Source organism: Sparus aurata, chromosome 23, assembly GCF_900880675.1.
Source record: "Sparus aurata chromosome 23, fSpaAur1.1, whole genome shotgun sequence".
Taxonomy (NCBI): Eukaryota; Metazoa; Chordata; class Actinopteri; order Spariformes; family Sparidae; genus Sparus; species Sparus aurata.
This window is the reverse complement of record NC_044209.1, coordinates 11,109,337-11,122,566: the sequence shown is the minus strand read 5'-3', so window position 1 is coordinate 11,122,566 and position 13,230 is coordinate 11,109,337. Positions and strand designations below refer to the sequence as shown.

General features: G+C 42.8%; 1 protein-coding gene across 4 annotated transcripts in view; it reads left to right on the top strand.

Annotated features, from left to right (window-relative positions):
* Positions 1–13,230, top strand: part of cacna1ha (calcium channel, voltage-dependent, T type, alpha 1H subunit a) — a 126,039-nt gene that overhangs the window by 90,494 nt on the left and 22,315 nt on the right. For all 4 annotated transcript variants that reach the window (XM_030406835.1, XM_030406834.1, XM_030406836.1 and 1 more), the window contains exons 13-24: positions 4,070–4,221; positions 4,708–4,893; positions 4,983–5,100; positions 7,253–7,408; positions 8,470–8,557; positions 8,677–8,954; positions 9,639–9,998; positions 11,525–11,628; positions 11,930–12,053; positions 12,495–12,563; positions 12,660–12,844; positions 13,079–13,205. In XM_030406835.1, coding sequence (XP_030262695.1) covers positions 4,070–4,221; positions 4,708–4,893; positions 4,983–5,100; positions 7,253–7,408; positions 8,470–8,557; positions 8,677–8,954; positions 9,639–9,998; positions 11,525–11,628; positions 11,930–12,053; positions 12,495–12,563; positions 12,660–12,844; positions 13,079–13,205 — 1,947 coding nt within the window. The remainder of the gene's footprint in view (positions 1–4,069; positions 4,222–4,707; positions 4,894–4,982; positions 5,101–7,252; positions 7,409–8,469; positions 8,558–8,676; positions 8,955–9,638; positions 9,999–11,524; positions 11,629–11,929; positions 12,054–12,494; positions 12,564–12,659; positions 12,845–13,078; positions 13,206–13,230) is intronic.

Sequence of the window (13,230 nt, the reverse complement as noted above, 5' to 3'; positions counted from 1 at the left end):
AGTGTTGCAAACCAAAGAAACAAAGAAAAAAGATCGTGTCGAGTTTGTTTGCTTTGTTTGTTTCTTCGGTTTTGAAGTTCCTCAGTTTGAGTGTTTGTGCTTTCATTCTAATTTTGTTGAAAGTGAAGTAAGTGAAGTGTTGAAGTACGTATGTTGGATATGCCAATGCGTACTAAGACACACTGTCTGATTTGGTGCACAGTAGCCTAATTTTTGTGCTTTTCAGAATGTTTTTTCTTTTTAAGTCAGTGTCCTGCTTTAAAGTCAAGGTTGTTCCTCTACACTGCTCTGCGAGAGAAACTGTGTGTGTGTGTGTGTGTGTGTGTGTGTGTGTGTGTGTGTGTGTGCTTCCTCATAAAGGCCAAGGGTATTTGAAGAGATGTATTCAAACGCTCATTCGAACATCCTCCTACAGGCACTGACAGTATTTAACTATGACTGATCGCCCGGTTTGTCAAACATAATGATCGTAGTGGAAGGCAACATCTAAAGCAATACTTCAGAAAGCTCATTTGGGACTGTAATACATTACATCAGATACATTGACTTACGGTTAAGAACTTCTAATTAATTAGAAACCACTTAGTTGCTAATGTTAATGGCAATTCGGGGCTGCTACCATAAAGAACACGTGTCACGGGATGAAGCTGACACCTCAAGGGCACCTTGCGGGATTTATCAATATAGGGGAACGTTTTTCCTTTTCATTTTCCCAACCTATATTTTTCATCACTGGCCACAGGACTTAATTGAACCTGTTTGTGTAACAATTGCTCCTCAACTTCTGTCCATGACAATGCCATCAACTGCAGCAGGAAACGAGAACTAAGTGCGCCGAGTCGATTTCATTTCTCCGTCAAACAAAACCAAAGGAGACGTGAATGTGTTTTATGCAAGTTCACTGGGATTTTTAGCACTTCTGTCGCTCAGCTCTCAGCTTCATTCATTCAGTGGCCCTGAGACTTCAATGCACTTTAGCTTAAGAAAACACAAAAACATAGACGAGACTCAAAACAACTTAAGAACAGATCTTTAAAAAAAAAAAAGAGAGACTGCAAATGAGACACAACCAAACACAGGAAGGCTGCAAGTGACAATGGAAACTGTTTCCCGGGGCGATATTAAAAAGTGATGCACCTACGGATAGCTGAGGTGATGATGGCAGCAAATGATGGCTGCATGTTCCAGCCGTGTGCGTCTCTTATTAGTGTCCCCTTGAAATAGTTTCTGTTGTTGACTGTGCGCTCCTGTTTTGTGCGTGCCTTTCCTCTTTTGGCGGCATGTTTTCTTTTCCTTATTGCTTCACATCTGCTTTCGAATTGGTGAAGGTTAATTCTTTAGTGGCTTTTTGTTGTCTGCTTGTGTTTTTCTTAAGTTGCAGTGCATTGACCTCTCAGGACCACCATTACTTCGGCAGTTACAACAGTTAATCAATATTATTTTGACTCATAATGTCATATTGGGATATCCCCTCGAAACACACTGCATGCAGTGTTTAAAGATGAATTTGTAGTCCTGTCATAAAACCTGCTGTGCGGCATTGTATGGAAATTATTGCCCTGCTGGTCTGCAGTACGCTGTTTTATATCTCTGGTGCGAGGATGGTGCGCCAGAAGGTAATGAAAATGCCAACAGTCCAGTGTTAAATAATAATGTCTGTGAGTCTACTATATTACGACTGCTTAAGACAGCAAAGTTGGCTGTTATCAAGCTTTTATGCAGTGCTTTCAAGTTTTTTCTGTGCTGGCAGGACAATGAAAACACAATTTGAAGAAATAAGAAGATCCAACAACTATAGTCTATAGTTGTTACGTGTTTCCTCACCGTGCACATTCAGCACACCAGCACCCGAGTCCCCTGGCGTTACTTCCACGCCCTTTTTATTTTTGCAACACTGTCCCGATTAACTCAATAGCTCATCAGCTGAAAATACTAAAGATACAAAAACAGAGATGTTGCGTGCTTTACATTACAAGACTGCACTATAATTCAGACATACTCCACATACAGCAACCCAGTTTGTATGAACAGTGAGGTCACAAATACACCAACTGTAGCAGTCATCTTTCCACTGCCATCGGATCAGTGGATTGGCATGGGGCCTTTTCACCTCACTTTGTCTCACAGTTGTTAAGGTCGGGCTGTTTTTTTGTTTGTTTCTTTCATCTTTAGTATTCACAGCATACAATTTAAACAATATCAATTCAACTTATCAGACAGTGATGTGTTTTGCGATATACAAAACCTAGGAGTTCTAGGATGTGACACTCAACTCAACATGTAACTTTTCCAGCATTGGAGAAAGCATTCAGATCAGTTACTCAAGGAAAAAGAAGTAACCCCCGCACTATAAAGTACCATATAACATATAGTCAAAGCATCACAAGTGAAAGCAGTTGTAATGCAAAAAGCACCTTGTCAGATGGATCATTAACATGTAAATGTTGCTCAAATACTTTTGATCTAGATCTTTTGGAAACCACTTCATAAAGTGCTGGGTACTTTGTGCTTCATATAAAAGTAAACTATATGATTTGTATGGATACATTTAGCAACTAGCGTTAAATGTATTTGAGTGAAGTAGTAGAAGCTTAGATGATATGAGCAGGGAATACTCATGTCAAGAGCTTCAGAAATGTACTTAAATACTGTTTCAATGGTAAACACTAACCCCTTCTTTGTTTAAAAGGTGGCTCTAAAAAGTTAGTGTCTCGCTACACTCACAGCAGCTCTGTGTTTCAGTGTGTTGGAGTTAGAGTGAGGTGAGGAGTGCTGTGTAGTTTGGCGCCCTCTATCTGTGATCCTGATCCTCAGCTGTGCTTCAGCAGAAGCGTCATAAAAATTGTGATTTTAATCAAAATGTGCTATTACAATCCTGCATTTCATATTTGTGTTTGATTAGGCTGATTTTAATCAGTATACACATCAGTGGAAATCATAATAATATTCAATTTAGAGTAATAGAGCAAATGTTTGGACTTCACTCTGATCTACTTGAGAAATCCTTATTTATCATTTGACGTTTTTATATGCACAACATGTTCTAAAATTTCCAACGACACTAAACGCATCAATGAACAATGGATGATCCTGCAGGGTGCTGATAGTGCACAATAACCCAGACTGAAGGTTAACCCCTCTCTCTGGTAGCAGCAGGCCATCTGGGATTTCATATATTAATCTTGTCTCTGTGTTTATTAGTCTAGAATATGGTCTGCCTGCCGCTGCACCCTTGTGGGCCAGGACACAAAATAGGCTCTGGGCCTATTTCTTGTTGATCCCAACATGAAAGGAAACACAATTAGTTTTAATGAAACTGCCATGCATGACATGGGAATAAAAGTCACAGGCCGAGGGGCTTTACAGACAGCAAGGCTCACCAGAGAGGAGAAGAACTTATGGTTTAAATAATTCTGGTGTCCCAGGATCATAATTAATCATTATTTGTGAATGCACAGAGCTTGTCAGCATTGAATCGTGATACAAATTAGGTAAAGTAAAACAATATTAAAGAGTTTAAGTTTTATTACAGGAGATAATGTTTATTGTATATGCACTTGCATCTTTTCAGGCTGCTAGATGGGCATCAAAACTCAATTTATGCCATTTAATGGTTTTATTTTCGTGGCCACGTGATAAACACGGCATAGGAAGCCAGAGCAGGCAATAGGTTTGAGCCCGAGTCACAACCTTTGATCCAAATCAGCACTGATGCAGCTCAAGCAAACCATTTCTATAATAAAAAGTTGAGGAAGTGGCCATATAATGCTTTCACCAGTGCACAAAACTGCTGCGGTTTCCATAAATGACTTGACTACATGCTTTATGAGGGGACCTCAGTCACATCAGCTGGATCACTGAGTGTGCTGTTAGGTAAGTGGAGTGGATCAGCACTGATGGATTGTTGCTGTTGGTCCCGTTTGATTGATTGGGCCTGACTGCTGTGCTGAATTTGATTGATAATGTCTAGGCTCAGGGCACCAAAAGGGTTTTACTGCTCTGATAATCGATTGGCGATATTAACTTTCTGTCTTTCTTTCTTTCTTCCTTCCTCCCCCTCTCCCTACAGCCTGAGGGGTTGACCGATGTGTTAGAGATCAGTAACATCGTTTTCACCAGCATGTTTGTCCTGGAGATGGGCTTCATGCTGCTGGCCTTTGGCTTGTTTGGATACATCAGGAACCCATACAACATATTCGACAGCATTATTGTCATCATCAGGTAATTTTCACCCATGCAGCCAAAATTTTAATTTTTTGCAATTCCACACAAAGACAGGGAAACTGTGGCTCTGACCAGCGCTCGGATTTAGAGCGACCCCCCGTTCTTATTTCTTCCCCTGCATGTCACTCATTGGCTTCAGAGTGTCAGGTTTACTGCAGCAGGATCCATTTTTACAATAGCTAAGATTGGCACGCTCATGATGGATCACACAGAAGCAGCTTTACTTGCTGCTGCAGCATATTCCTGATCCTGTCGGGAGTGGAGATTTTCTGTGTGGCTGTCTTCTAGTTTGATAGAGCTCATATTGGATCAGGGGAGCTTTTGATATGTGTGGCACTGAAGTGGAATTACCTTCATAATTACTCTGAATTTAGTCCAACTGAACAAAATGTCTGTAACATACTGTAATGTGCAAACACAACCTCCGGCTTTGAAGACATTCAATGATGTTTTAATACAAATTTGGCTGCTTGTGGTCCTCAGTGTGTGGGAGATAATCGGTCAAGCAGACGGTGGGCTTTCAGTCCTGAGAACATTTCGTCTGCTGAGGGTTCTGAAGCTGGTCCGCTTCCTGCCCGCCCTGAGGAGACAGCTGGTGGTGCTGATGAAGACCATGGACAATGTGGCCACATTCTGCATGCTGCTGATGCTTTTCATATTTACTTTCAGGTAGGCACACATACACCACACACACGCACACAAATGTATCAAAATGTTTTTTTTAAATAATGGTGACTGCATTTCCTTATTTTCCACAGTATACTGGGCATGCATCTGTTTGGCTGTAAATTCAGTCTCAAGACAGAGAACGGAGACACCATCCCCGACCGCAAGAACTTTGACACTCTGCTGTGGGCCATCGTCACTGTATTCCAGGTAAGCTTTCAAATGAAATCCGTACCGTGTTTAAGGTTTCGCTGGCTGGAACAGTGCTGCTTTGTTTTTTTTATTGATTATTTTTTATAGATTTTTTATATTGATTCTTGTGTAACCAATTGTAATTGTTTTATTAATTTCCTGCCTGACTGTGCGGTTCAACCTCTGTGTGATTCTTTATTTTTGTTTTCACATTTAACGATCCTGATGATTCACATCAAACTTGGATGTTTTACCCTACTCACGGAAAATGTTACATCGGACAGGTGTTGCTTTTAGGAAATATGCTTGCAAGTTGCCCATGATGTGAACTGCTAGGCATGCATGCATCATCTTAAAACCTTTTCAGCAGTGAGTAAGACATGAAGGGCTCATTTGCAAAAACAGTCTCCTTTTTCAATTTATTTACATGTTTTTTATTTGTGCACTCCAGAAAATATCAATCGAACTGGTGCTGGGTTGTTTTGATAAGATGTGTCTTTTCTTGTTACTTTTCCTAAATCATGTCTTTTATCGTGTATTGAAAGGGAATATCAATCCAACCGTTGTTGGTTTATTAATTGTGAGGATGCATTTAATTTGTTTTTACAAATCAACGCTTCATATGTTACTGGCTTCCCTTCAAAGCCTTGGCCCAGTCGTACCCCTTACGTCAATGGAAGCATATTACAGTAGTAAAAAATGGCAGCTGTGGCATCATGTTCTTCACACAGCATACTTGTAAGAGACAATGTGGGAGGTGAGGTGTGATGGTGTGTGTACATTTGTATCCCAACATATCCCAAATTTGAATGCAAAACTCAGCTTAGAGTGTGTAATAATTAAAGCCTAACTAAAGTTTATTTTGTTGCTAATAATGCCGTACTTGATATTAGCACATGCAGCATAGTTACTTCTGATTTGCAGGTGAAACATTATTTATTCCCAATAAAAGTGGCTAAGATCTTTTTCGTTAAATTTGCATCACAGAGAAATGTTTAAATATTGATACCAGAATTAAATGAACAACTTTTACAAGAAAGAAAAAAGTCTTTGTCGTAAACAGACTCTCGTCAGGTGAAATAATGGGTACAGACAGCTCCACTGCAGGGTCTGGAGAGCCCCTCTTTCATAGGTGGCCATCATTATATATCATATTTGCAGTAATATTATTGGAGAAGACATTAAAAGCATTGATCATAAACAGAGGTCCACACTTGGTGTATAATGAGAGTCCACTAGTGGTAATGTAAGTGTGTATGTGTGTATTTGTGTGTGTGTTACTGCCAAGTTCAGCTCATCACTCAAATTCTAGTGCTGCAAAATGTGAAAACCTGCTTATGTACATCCTCTTCCACTATTATTTCTATTTTTTGCACTCCCTGTGTGGAGATATTGTTCAATCGCTCCAGATAGGTTGTCCTCCTTTTTACACTGGATGCGTCAGCACAAAGGTAGAAGACAGAAGGCAGCGAACTGTCTCACTTCGCTGCGTGTGTAGGAGGAAGATGCTGAAAAAGCATTTTAGACCTGAACCGACTGTCATGTGAAGGCGGTACACACTCTATATACTCACCACTATAGTTTTCTGGGGAGAAGCTGCGGCACACACGGACCTGTGCACGCATGCATACGTGCACGCACGCAGACAGCACAGCGAACTGCCGTCCTGCCGTGGCGTTTTATGAGTGGGCAGAGACGGAGCGAGATTTCATGCTGCATCATGAGGAGCGTCCTACTTAAACGCTTTCATCACTCACACTGATCCAGGCACACGCAGACACACACACACACATAAACACGCCCACATAAACTTTGCATGTCAACTTATAGTAATCCCATGTGCATGAGGTTGAGGTATTGTGGCAGGAAGGCAATAAAAGTAGCTCACTGCTGGGTTTTATAAAGCGTATAGAGCCCATAAGAGCTGTACAAGCCAATGATGCTCAATTTCCTGCCCTGCTTTCCCATTTGTGTGTCGTGTGTCTCTTTCTGTGCCATCTTTGTTTTAATCTCTGAGCCTTTTCCTTCCTTTGGCCCATGTCTGCATGTCTTCATGTCTGTGGACCCCCCTAACATCTACTTGTCTACTTGTGCCTCCATCCATTTCTTCCCCCTCCTTTACAACCTTATTTATGTCTAAATCCCTGTCTGTGTTTCACTCAATCTATAGATTCTTACCCAGGAGGACTGGAATGTGGTGTTGTATAACGGCATGGCCTCCACCTCTCCGTGGGCAGCGCTCTACTTTGTCGCACTCATGACATTTGGCAACTATGTGCTCTTCAATTTACTTGTTGCCATCTTGGTTGAGGGCTTCCAGGCCGAGGTGAGTGATTATTTTTTTTTTCCTATTTTGTCTTTTGCTGAAATGACAACTAATTTTTTTTAACTGTGCAACTTTAAAGGTGTCACTGATACCATTTAGACACTGCATGTGGCATTCCATCTCCCTGCTTACATTGCATTCATGGCACGAAAGCCGCTGTTGTTCAAATCATCTGCTCACTCGAAGGGTTGCCAAGTGGTTTGTTGTAGCTGTCGTTGCAAATGCTAGCTAGCTAAAGCTAATGCTAACATACCCAGCTCTCGCAAATGCTGACATTGCTAATTCTAGCTAAAGTAAATGTACAATGTACAGCCATTTTAATGTTGTTTTTATTTTCCACTAACTGGCAACTGCCACACTCAAAACAGTTCCAACAGTGTTATACAATTGCACCAGTGTTCCTGTGTTGCTCTTCCACTTCCCCTTTATTGGCATTTTCTGTGCTTTTTCCATCACAAAGTCACTGAAGGCTTACCCTTTTAGACATTTCCTAAAGCAAAACTCTCAAAAACTCCTTTGCATGTCAGCTAATTCCTCCGAAAAAAGTTGGTTTACTACAATTAAGGTTCTAATGTCTGGGGGGAACACTGTGAAGATTAATGTCTAATTCTCATCAGCATCTCTCATCCACAACTGTGTTCATGCTGCATGGAGGGCCGTCTCCTCTATGCTTTTAATTAACTCCCAGTGGATCCATTTGAGGGCCACGGGTCCGGACTCTCAATTACCAAAGTGTCACATCGTGCAAGGCACCACTGCTTTTAAAGGGAATGAGAGAGTGACAATTATAACCAGTTCCTAACACGCCCACTGATTGTTATAGATCATCAATTCTTCCTCATCCAACCCTGTTATCATGTTCGCCTCAGGAGCCCGGCGAGGATCCAGCCACAAAAACCATCTCTGAGCACTGAATGCAGCACACTTCCATGTGCTTGGACTCTGTTTCTTTATTAAAAAAAGAATAAGCATCTGTAATTTTCTCACTGATAGTAACTTCAAGGACAATGTGAAAGAAAGTCCAGAAAAAAATGCCTATTGTTTGCCTGTGTGTGTTTTAGGGTGATGCTAATCGGTCGGAGTCAGATGATGAAAAGAAATCGGAGAACTCTGAGGAGGACGAGAAGGTGGAACAGCTCAGAGACAATGGTGGGTTCAATGACAGAAAAGACATTCACTTCAATTCAAATAGTGCTGATTTTCCTCTTTGATTGTTAATGCCAAATAAAGACATGATGATGATGACAAATATTTCTCCTCCTCTGCAGAGCTAAAAATGTATTCTCTGATGATGACTGCCAACGGTCACATTGACCCTCGCGGCATGATGGCTCCTCCTATTATAATGCGCACAGCCGCCACGCCCATGCCCACACCGAAGAGCTCCCTGGGGCCCGAGTCTATCCTCGGAGACGACCTCATGTACAGAGAGGGGGTGCCTCAGTACTGCGAGGCGGGCTTTTCTGAGACAGGCGTGGGTCACTCAGAGTCTCGCCGTGGAAGCGCCACTTCCATCGAGCCCATAGCCTTTGACCAACATTCTCTGGTGAGTTGTGGAAAAATTGACCCTGAACGTGTTTATCTGTCCATTCACAAATCAGGACGGCGTCATAAGTATAGGTGCTATAATTGTGACCTACATTCACATGCACAAAGTTAACATCTGACCCACTTACTCAGCAGAAGCCGCGGTAAAGAGCAGACGCATTAGACTAACTTTGAACGAGCCGGCTCAGTGGTCCCAAATTGGAGTATCACAAAGGGCCAAAGACCCAGTTACTTAGGTCCCGCGAGCTAACATTGGAATTAATCACAGTCTTTAAATGTTTCAATCTACGGGAGCAGGAAATCCATCAGAGCCATTACCATGAAGGACGTCTTAATTCCCTCAGACTAAGAAGGAGCTGTTCTTATATAATTCTATCATTACATAAGGAATGTTTTACTTTTCTTCATTTCCACTGAACATTATTATTAAATCTCAGTATCCCAACCTGCAGGGAGGAGGAGGATGACTGGGGATTATCATATGGCTTCAAACTGCACCAAACTTCGTTCTTCATTGACACTTTATATTAGGGTACACATACAATCAGTTCACTAATTAGTCATAAGCATTTATATTTGCGGCTCTTTGTTAGTCATGATCGAAACATCATTACATTAAATCATCAGTAACTTTGGAATGTTGCTTTTACTTTAGCTCACCTCGTATTTCCCATCTCTTCAGAGCCTCTCAAGTCCCGGCCGGCGCTCCCCTCTTCCTCCCCGCTCGTGGGGCAGCCGCCGCTCCAGCTGGAACAGCCTGGGAAGAGCCCCGAGCCTGAAGAGGCGAGACACAAGCGGGGAGAGGGAGAGCCTGCTGTCTGGGGAGGGAGGCGAGGAGGAGGACGGCGGGGAGGACAAGGGGGAGGCCGGGGGGAATAACAGAGTGCGGTCAGAGCCCCTGGAGCTGCTGCAGGCGTCGACTCTCTGCCCTTCCATAATTGCAGAGTACGGTGACTGCAACGGGAGGACCCTGACCTATGACCCCAACGTCACCGCCGACCCCAAGGACGACTCGTCGCCTGAGGAGGACACGGATGATGACGTAAGTTATCATGAGTCTCCTGAAATAGCAGTTCGAAAAGTGGGTTTTCAAAGCCGCGTATCATCAGAGTTTCACATATGCAGGAAGACATTTGGTGGGTTTTTAAAGGCCTGGTGACAAGTTTCACTGAGCGTCTGAGCCGCAGTGGTTTTGCTCTTTTATGTAAATTCTTAATCTCTCAATCTGCCCTCTCTGACTCTTATTACACGTTTTATTTCTGTTTTTCGTCTTTGTCTCTCTCTTCTTACCCAGTTCCTCGTCGTCTTCCTTGCCCTTTTGTCTGTCTCTCACTCTGAGACGCCGTAGTGTCTGCGTTCTGTGCTCCCACCGTGAGGCCTAGAGAGACACCAACTGACATGCTCTAATTGATTGGCTTAGGCAGTAATTGTTTTCTCAGTGGATACAAAACAATTTGTGTATGCACAGATGAGGGTTTTCATACATTTGTGTGTGTGTGTGTGTGTGTGTGTAAGTGTCGAAGGCTGTGCACCGTGGTGGTTTTGGATGACCTCTGTTGCGACGGTCTTGATAGATTTATTGGCTCCAAATAAGGTTTACACAGCCATGAAATCCACTAAAACAGAAGGCCTCTCCATGGACACACAGAATATGGGAGGCTTAAAACTCTGCCAGTGTGTGTGTGTGTGTGTGTGTGTGTTTGTGTGTGTGAGCCCTGCCAGCTTAGATATGTGTATCTGTTTGTGGTTCTCTGTGCTTGTCTGTGTCGGGGATTATGCATTTCGGCTGCAGGTACTACATCTGAGCAGCAGGTTCTTCTCAGCCACACACAACTTCACATTCGGGCACTAACAGTGGGACACGCCCAGACACACACACACACACACACACACACACACACACACACACACACACACACACACACACACACACACACACGGCAGCAGTCTGCCAAATAAGCAGCGTCTGAAGGGGCTCGATTTTGGGCTGTTTTTAATTACAATCCCGCAGCACAGAAGCTGCACACCTAGCTTTCTAATGTTTGTTTTATTAGAAACTTTAATGAGTTTTACAACACTTTCTACAAGCTTAGCTTACTCTGCCTGTTATGGTCCAGTTACCTCCATCTCTACTTATGCAGAAATGCAAGTGTTTATTGTTGCTCCCTGGCAGCAGCAATGTGGAAACTCAGATATGACAAATTGCTATTTTTCAGGGCCTTTGATTGTTTAATTGGGCAAGTTAATTCCTCCTTAGTATGACATGACTGTCGATGCGGTCAAATAAACGTTCTGTTCTTTGACAGTGAAGATTAAAATCTCATAAAACTGCAACACTAATGCACCGGGGAAGTATTGATGTTTATGCCGCTAGCACAGGAGCTTTGGACCTTGACAGACTGGGCTGGCTGGTTCGCGTGTTAGCTTCAGTATCTCTGCAACACAACACATAGATCATCATCATGTCAAAACTGTTGAAACTGTTTCTGATTCTGAGTCTTAATTTCAATTACGCTTCAGTTGTTGCCATCTGTGATAATGTTGATGTTTGACCTCTCACCTCTGCAGAGTTCTGTATGCTACTGGATGAAAAAAGAGCTCAATAACATGAAGCCCCGCTGGTGCAAAGAACACGAAGACTGGACACTGTATTTGTTCTCTCCAGAGAGCCGGTGAGTCTCCCTCTCTCTCTCTCTCTCTCACACACACACACACGCACACACACACACACACACACACACACACTCACAAAATGCCTTTATCAATCTGTATGGGTCTAGTTTCAGCCGGCCCACTTACTCCCATTTACCTCTTTCCTCCTCTTTATTTAATTACCACCGTTCCCCCCTCTCATTTTTCTTCTCTTTATTGCTTTCCCACTGCTAATTGTGTGGTCAATAGTTTTAACCGACCGCAGACATCTTATAGACGACTCTGTCTCACTTGCTCGTGTTGTTCGTGTGTGTTGTTTAGATGCCGCTCGTGGTGCCAAAGCGTGATCTCTCACAAATTGTTCGACCACGTGGTCCTGGTTTTCATCTTCCTGAACTGCATCACCATTGCTCTGGAAAGACCCGATATACAGGCGGAAAGCTCGGTGAGACACGCACGGACGCAAACAATAAAACCCTGGTGTTTCCCACACGTATATTCTACCTGCTTTCCAGAGATTTCCACTGAATTATTGTTACTGTTTCTTCAGTTTGTTTTAGCTGCTTGAAAGATGATGCTATCCTGCCACCTTTTGCAGCAATGACTGGAGAAGCTATTTACGGTTACATTGAGTTATAATGTGTAACTTGAGCCAAGAGAAATATACCTGTACATTAATCTGACTGGAAGCTTTGTAGGGCTGATTTACCACGGAGGACAATCTGTAGAGACACAGAAGTAGACTCATTAGCCTAGCATAAAAAGCTAACCACAATTCGTAACTCTTTGAAACTTAGCAGGCTAATTGTGTAAAGCCTTGGTGAATTCCTAGTTGTCTACATTGTTTCTTCATATGTTCTTATTTTCATCTCGCTCTCGTCTTTAGGAGCGAAAGTTTCTGAGTGTGTCCAACTACGTTTTCACTGTGATCTTCCTGGCAGAGATGGCCATTAAGGTAATCATTGCACGACAGCCGCATCGATAACATCCACTTAAAGGTCCGATTTGCAGCTCAAGTGACGTTTTGATAATTACATTATGGTTCCACCAGGTCGTAGCGCTCGGCTTCTGCTTTGGGAAGCAGACATACCTCCAGTCCAGCTGGAACGTTCTGGACGGTGTGTTGGTGTTCGTGTCTCTGGTCGACATTCTGGTCTCTCTGGCCTACACCAGCGGAAACAAGATCCTGGGCATCCTCCGAGTCCTACGCCTGCTTCGAACACTACGCCCACTGAGGTAGATAGTGTCTTTGTGTGTACCTTGTGTATGCAGACAGGAAAGCTAATATTTGAGAAATAAACACTGAATTCAAAAAGAAATTATTGTATTGTATGAAGGGAGATTCCCTTGTTTGTTTGTTTTTTATCCAAGCAATTCATTTGTGGTGCTATATAGATACTGTTTTTGTGTATTTGAACTCTACGTGCTGATGCTAACAAACATCTGTATGTCTCAATTTGTGATTTCCAGGGTGATCAGCCGAGCCCCGGGATTGAAGCTGGTTGTGGAGACGCTCATCACCTCTCTGAGACCCATCGGGAACATTGTGCTTATCTGCTGCGCCTTCTTCATCGTCTTCGGCATCTTGGGGGTGCAGGTAGTTTACATTCACGCGCAATCAC